Genomic DNA, 7,673 nt, shown 5'->3' on the forward strand with positions numbered 1-7,673 from the left:
GGAGCGAAGATGAAGGGAGTCCTGAAGAAGGGTAGCGTGGAGCCACGGGCTAATTATCAAATGGGCTTCATGGGCCCAATTAAATCAAAGTCATTTATTAACGCTTTCCAAACATACCTCGTTTTTTTAGTTTTATAACGTGACCGCCTCAAAAATGCTAATTTTTTTAGTTTGTTTTCCTTGATATTTATAGTCTTATTAGACTTATTGTTTTTATTGCTTACCGTTTCAAGTTTAATTAAAATTGTACGAGTAGCTTAAAATAAATTAAATTTTTTTAAAATATCATTTGAAAATAAAAACAAACAAGGATAATTCTGAGGCATTCAGGGAGTTAGCAATTGAATCATTTTCAAACAAAATGTTTATGGAATTTCCCCTTTAGCAAGTTAGATATCCTTTGTTTTAAAAAAAGAAAATTACAAATATGTTACTTTTGAAGTATATCATTTTTCTATATTTCAAATTATCGGCTATATTAATTTTTTTTAAAACCATTTATTCCAACTGTAAACATATTTGAAGTTTTTTTTCCTCATCAATAAAATTATAGACAATTACAAATGTTAAATAGTTTCCAAAGCAATATATTTTTTTAAAAAAATTATAGATATATGCAAACATAAAAAATAAAAAAAGTTGTTTACAATTTGCGATTAAAAAAATTTACACACCCTATTTTGTGATAAGTTTCAAAAAGGCATTAGTGCATAAAATTTTCAATTATATTATGGGGCGGCTAAACAACTAGTCAAAACAACACTCATACTTTAAAATTATAGCCCAACTATTAACATATTTAAGAAAATAGCCAATTTATCATGACAACATTCCAATATTCCAATAATACCCTTAAGTTAATATTATTAACTATCATTGTAAATAATATCGTCCATAACAAAAAAAAAATTAGTAAATCTAATTAACAATAACAAAAACTACAGTAAATCTTATTTGTCGTAGCAATAATAACAGTAAATCTTATTTACCGTAAAAATAACAAAGTAAATCTTATTTACTGTAACAATAAAACAATAAATCTTATTTACCGTAACAAGAACAACAATAAATCTTATTTACCGTAACAAGAACAAAAATAAATCTTATTTACCGTAACAAGAACAATAGTAAATCTTATTTACCGTAACAAGAACAAAAGTAAATCTTATTTACCGTAACAAGAACAACAATAAATCTTATTTACCGTAAAAGAACAATAGTAAATCTTATTTACCGTAACAAGAACAATAGTAAATATTATTAGGTACATTTATAGATTAACCATAACATTTTCTAGTTAATCTAACTGAAAAAATATCAGAGATGATGACTAGTTAATCTAACAGTAAATACGATTTACTAATTATTTACGTGAACGATCGAGGACAGTAAATCCGATAGTAAATCATATTAACCAAAATATTCAAGAACGAAAGACTGTATTTTCGTTTAGGACATCTCGTTACAAAGCATTTCCTTTAATATTTAAATACTTACATAACACGGACAATAATCTTTCAACATAGAGAAATAGTTATTGTACTTAAAAAATGACACCGAAGTGTTAACCAATACATCTATAGGAAATTAGCACAAAAGAATCTGACCACCAGCACAATGATCTCATGTATATCAACTTAGACCAAAATTCCCTACAATCCTCAATTTACCGAAATGCGTACCCAAATTCTTCAAGTACACGAAATTTCACAGAGCCAAACTCAAATCATAAGAAATAGCACAGTCTCGCCTTCTATCTCTGTGACAAAGCCTCTTCCGCGAGGAGGACTTCCGCGGCGGCCATCGTATCCGTCGTCTCTTCGGGAGCGCTTGTACGGAGGCAGACAAGAGCGCCGAGAAGGGGAAGACTGTCTCCGGTCCCTGTACGGCGGAGGCGGACTGAGGCTTCCGCGACGACGATAGTCTTTGTCCATTATCGGAAGGGGCGGAGAGCGGTTCCGATCGTGGTAGTCTCCGCAGCGAGATAAAGGACGGTCGTCGTTCCTCCGGTCTCTCTCGTCCTGATCGACGCGCCTCCTCGACGGCGCTTCCGGTGGAGGTGGCGACGAAGGGGGGTACGGCGACGAGCGTGGAGGATCTTCGGCGGATTTGATGGACTCAATCGGCATGTTCATGACCTCAACCATGGGTGAAATCCTTGGAGGTCGAAGCGCGAGAGTGAAACCCTAGAAATGTAATCGGAGAGAGAATATCTAGTACGACCTGTGTCCTTTGGGTAGGATAAGGGATATTTTGGGAAATTCTAATTAACGTGGGCTATTCCTTTAAATAAAATAATAGTCTGGCTAGTATTTTAAACTCCCATCTATAAACCGACTATATGCTAACAAATCTCTTATATTATCCTCCTATATTTTGAATGATAAACTTTAATATTCCTTTTTTGAATGAACTTTTTCATTACTACAACACCACACACAAAATTTGATCCCGAAAAAGGGTGAGATATCCTTGAAACTACAAAAACCGGCATATTTAGAGAAGTGCTCCCAAAAGCTCTACCTCGCACCGATTATGCCTCCACGAGACTCCGCCACATCCACAAAACTTCCTTTCTGCTATTTCGAGTCGCAATGAATCGTTGAGGTAGTGAACAAAGAATTTTTTTCACCAGCTTTCATCTGACATGAATTCACCAAGAGAATGAGATTCATTGAAAAGATCGTGCAATCGAATATAATACTCGTTGATAGTCTCCCCCTCCAACATCTTGAGGTTCTCAAACTTGGTGGTCACCAGTTGAAGACGAGAATTCTTTACTTTAGTGGTTCCTTCATAGGAAGTGTCCAGAATCTACTATGCTTCTTTAGCACTCACACGGGTGTTTATTAGTCTTAACGTATTCTTGTCAACTCTATTTTAGATAACATTCAGTGCTTTGGAGTTTGTACGTAAGAGCAACTTCATCTTTAGCAGGATCCCAATCTTTCTCAGCCTTAGGAACATAGGTGACTTTTTTCCGGGCGCAGAGGAACACGGCGATCACAAACCCGCCTTCCATGAAAACATCTATCTAAATAGAATAGTTAAATACCAAGGTCCGCACCCAAGATACGCAAGGTGTCCGCTCTGATAGCAATTGAAAAAATGTATTAACTGTTTCGTGATGTCTCTTAATGATGTTCTTAACAAGTTATGTAACACTGGTTAATTTACCAGATTAATAGAACACTTGAAGCAATAAATCGAGAGACAAGTAACCGGTAACCCAGTTCGAAAATTGTGCCTACGTCTAGAGGGATGCAATTCCAGTGGAAATGAACTTTACTATATTTAGAATAAGTATAATCAGTTCAATCTGATTGATCACATTTCAAATGTTCTACTTCAAAATTAACTCAGTGAATATCGACGACTCAAGCTCCCTTTGAGACTAAATTCCCTCACTTTCACTATCAATACACTCACCAAATAGTTGATCAACTTTTATAACATTACGTGATCTACAATACCACGATTACGTAGCTCAACTCTGTCAATTGCACGAACAACGGCAATAAAGAACAAGAAAAACAATTAAAACTACACAAAGAACAAAGTGTTTTCGCTCAAGAACACTCACAAAACTCAAGTGCGTAAAATAACTCCTATGGGCAAATTTTCTCTTTTATAAGAGTCGAAACCTAGCAATTTAAGCTTTGCTAGGGTTTTCTAATTTGATCGCCAAGTATTGATTAGGTGGAGAGAAAGTCGGAAGCGAATCAAACTAAATAAAGACTTGTGCAGAATATCCACAGATCAGATATGTCACGATCTTTGTCAAACAACATATGTCACAACTCGATGTTCTAACATCTCTGAAAACATCTCGCGATAGTTATTTTAAAATATAAAAACAACCCATACAAATAACAACAATGATTACTAAAGTTTGGTTTTTTCTTTGTAATAAATATGCACGTGTTTGTTCCGGTTGTGTTATCTAAAGAAAAAGAAAAAGATAAAACTTATGGCAAGGTCAAACAAATAGTTATAAAAGATTTTTTTATGTCATTTGTGTACAAAGAGAGGGTAAAATAAAGGTGAACATCAGAAAATCTTTTCATCAAGTTGAAGAAAAACATATGGTTAATTGTTATTCATTTCCAACTGCCAAAATGGATGAACTTGAATAATGCGCCTGTTTTTTGTCACTTCAATTAAAGAAGTATCGTCACGGTTTTATGCGTAACAAATACTCCTAAACTAAATTAGCTAAGATGTTTTAAGAGGAGGGTTTCGTCGATGCTTCATAGTAGTACACACTAATCTTTTTTTTTTCCACCTATAAAATTATGGTATAGGTATAGCTATGACTAAATATTTCTTCTCTATATATACGAGGGAGTTATTCCAATAAATTTTGAGTGACAAGAAAAATAAAATAAGAGTTATAATGGGTGATCAGGTGATTATGGAAAAGGAAGCATTGGCTACCGTAGCTATTTTAGCGCCCGTGACGTGGAAGAGAAAGGTCAATGACCACTTGGAAACTGCACTTCCAAAGCCATGTATGTACTTTTGGGTTCTTTCAAATCACTATGATGGAGATGATGCAATTTTCTTTTTTTGTAAATGTTTTATTATTTGGCTTTTTGATGTTAATATCTGTTTGCGTATCAAAAGTGGCAGTGCCAAGTTTTAAATTTCTAATGGCTCATGAATAGACTTCGTTGGATTTGTAGAACAACTTTTTTTTTTTTAATCTTTTAAATGTCATATTATTTGGCTTCACACTTCACACTTGATAGCAACAAATAATAAATAAAAATAAATTGGTTAAAATTAGGCATAAAGACTAGAGGTGATACAGTTTTCAAAGCTTATGAAGAGAATGTAGCGATTTTTTTTATGCCGTAATAAAGTCTCAAGGCCATGGATACGAATAAATCTAATATTTTTTCCTTGTGATAATTAGATTTATACCGTAACAACAAAAAGTAAAAATCTATTTTTTCCTTACACTAATTCATACTCGTAATTTAATTGGTTTTGACATCTTTTTTATTTTATTATTATTATTTTTGCATAAGATATGGCAAGAGCGTTGGTGGCTCCTGATACAGAGCATCCAACAGGAACGACAGGCCATAAACACAACGACAAGTCTGTTCTTCAGCAACACGTGTCGTTTTTCGACAGCGACCACAATGGGATTGTTTACCCGAGAGAAACTTACACCGGTAGTCAATTAAGTAATTAAAAAAGCTAACTAATATTGAGTAGAGGCTGACTATGGACTAATTAATCATCAGGATTACGGGCTATCGGCATGAATCATATTATTTCCATCATTGCAACTATTCTCTTCCATCTGGCTTATAGTTTTCCAACTAATCATGTAAGTCAACCTTTTATTATATAATAGGATATTAGAATACTTATTCAATTGCATAAAACTAGGACACAAATCTAATAATGACAAAAATAAACATGCATACAAGTTTGTAAATAAAACAAATAAAATTTTGGATTAGTAAGACAGTACTCACACAAACATCATTTACTCATATGATAAACTAAAAATGAATAAAATATATTTAGTTATTATAAATGAACTTAATAATAGATGGAATAAAATGATTTTCAGGGGTGGATTCCTTCTCCATTCTTTCCTATCAACATCGACAAAATCCACAAAGCTAAACATGGAAGTGACACTGGAACATATGACACGGAAGGAAGGTAAGCAATTCATTATTATTATTATCATCGATAGGCCTAATAACTGTAACTTTTCTAAGCAATCTAATAGATGATGATAAAAACAAAATCAGGTTTATGCCCGTGAATTTTGAGAACATATTTAATAAATATTCTCACAAAGTTCCTGGCAAGTTGACCCTCACCGAACTCTGGAACATGACTGAAGGAAATAGAGTTTCTCATGACATGTTGGGCAGGTAATATATATTTTCAACTCTCAAATATGAATTTAGCCAATACATGAGAACTATTGTATTTAATATTAAATACATAACTAAACAACTATAATGAGTTGCAGGATTTTAAGTAAGATGGAGTGGGGATTAGTGTATTACGTGGGAAGAGACAAACATGGTTATATAACAAAAGAAGCAATGAGGACACTTTTTGATGGAAGCTTGTTTGACCACTTGGCTAAGCAACATTCAGGTGGCGATGCGAATTAAAAACTTGTGTTACATGATTAATAAATCACATAAGATATTATATTCTAAATCATATATACTGTAATTTTGTTTTTCTCATGTCATGGATACTGTAGTTAATTATATGAAGCCGGTAACAATTGTACTGATCACCCTATGTACAATGCACTCGCTATATATGCCGGTTTGAGTATATCGAAGCTGAAATAATAAAGAAATGTAATTGTGTCTTATATACCTTATAAGTAGCTGTTGGAATATTGAGTAATATATATGTTGACATATAAAAATGGGAAGAACACCAAAGCTTCGAGCACACAATCCCGAGCACATAAAAATTTCAAGCATAATTTTTTTTCTAAATACGGATGAATCTAGTAAAAGAGAGAATGTAAATGAGGGTGTTGTGTGATATGTGAGACTTATGGCGTGTACTTATCTTCAGTCCTCTCTTCTTTGCTGCTTAGTTTCCCTTTTATAGTGGTGAGATTATAGATCACGTGGTGATCAGACTCATGATGTGATAGTTACTTTGTAACTTCTGCTTGTTTCATGTGAGTGGATAGTTACTTTGCATAACAGCTCAGGAGTTATTTTTATCAAGGTAACTGTTGAACACGTTTTCTCAAGCGGTTATTATTTAAATTATGATTTGGTCATGTTTTTTTTTTTTGCCTAGTCTTTGACCTATCAGCTTCTCTTCTCTTCGAAGTTCTGCTCAACAGGCTTCGTTCTTACCTTATGAACGAGTTGTTCCTTATCTTATTCGTCTCTAAGACTTATTTGACTTGGGCTCAGTGTTGGATTCTCACTGTATTTCGTGGGTCCAAGCGTGTGTTCGGTCTGTGCCAATTATACGAGTAACCATGTATAATAAATTATGAATATGCAACTTAGAGAAATATTACAATGAGTATAAGTTTATTTTTACAAGCTATGTAAAAAATATTCGTTTTTCTTGGTTATTAGTTGCACATAAGATATTGTAGCCATATAATGTTTTAAAATGAATTTTATGGCTCAATTTGCGGCAATTATGTGAATGGGAGCCCATAAGCCCAAAGAGATGGATTTAGTCGGATTTTTAGCGAAAAGTATAAAGCAGTTATAAATTTCCCAGAACTTAGGTGAATGACAAATTAATGCATAAATGAATAAATTAGTAATAGACTGAAGACTACCACGTCAGCAGACACGTCAACAACGCCAGCTAACAGTGGAGTCACGTGACATGCTGACGAATCAATTAGTCTGTTAGCTATACTACTCTGTATTTAAACGAACATGTAGATTCAGTTCAATCTAATGAAACTTAGAGAGAAGTGCCATTCACTCTCTCCAATCAAAACAAAAATATAATTTTCTCTTTGAAGTTTGTCTTGGTATCAGAGCCATCTACAATGGCGAATGAAGGTTTCTCTTCACCGTCATCTATGTAGATCAACACCGACTTAGGCCAGAGATCGCAAGCAGCTCTTGATTTGCCACCACTTTGAACACGGTCGTTTGTGTCACGCTTGATCGAGAAAACTACTCGGTCTA

The 7,673-nt window shown here is 33.9% G+C and overlaps 1 protein-coding gene across 1 annotated transcript; it reads left to right on the forward strand.

Moving 5' to 3' along the window:
* Positions 1-4,347: 4,347 nt before the first annotated feature.
* LOC149393566 (peroxygenase-like) lies at positions 4,348-6,406 on the forward strand. Its single transcript, XM_089617471.1, has 6 exons — positions 4,348-4,511; positions 5,034-5,183; positions 5,256-5,341; positions 5,591-5,685; positions 5,778-5,903; positions 6,005-6,406. Exons 1-6 carry the CDS (start codon positions 4,397-4,399, stop codon positions 6,150-6,152), a joined length of 720 nt encoding a protein of 239 aa, XP_089473597.1. The 5' UTR covers positions 4,348-4,396; the 3' UTR covers positions 6,153-6,406.
* The last annotated feature ends 1,267 nt before the right edge of the window (positions 6,407-7,673 follow it).

Source organism: Urtica dioica, chromosome 6, assembly GCF_054948205.1.
Source record: "Urtica dioica subsp. dioica isolate 48M chromosome 6, U.dioica_male_clone48M_v1_H2, whole genome shotgun sequence".
NCBI classification, from domain to species: domain Eukaryota; kingdom Viridiplantae; phylum Streptophyta; class Magnoliopsida; order Rosales; family Urticaceae; genus Urtica; species Urtica dioica.

Excerpts from the sequence above, each read along its gene's own strand:
- LOC149393566 (XM_089617471.1), top strand. The coding sequence starts at position 4,397 with ATGGGTGATCAGGTGATTATGGAAAAGGAAGCATTGGCTACCGTAGCT. Across the intron at positions 5,342-5,590 it reads ATAGTTTTCCAACTAATCAT|GGGTGGATTCCTTCTCCATT; the intron begins GTAAGTCAACCT and ends AATGATTTTCAG. Across the intron at positions 5,686-5,777 it reads ACATATGACACGGAAGGAAG|GTTTATGCCCGTGAATTTTG; the intron begins GTAAGCAATTCA and ends AAACAAAATCAG.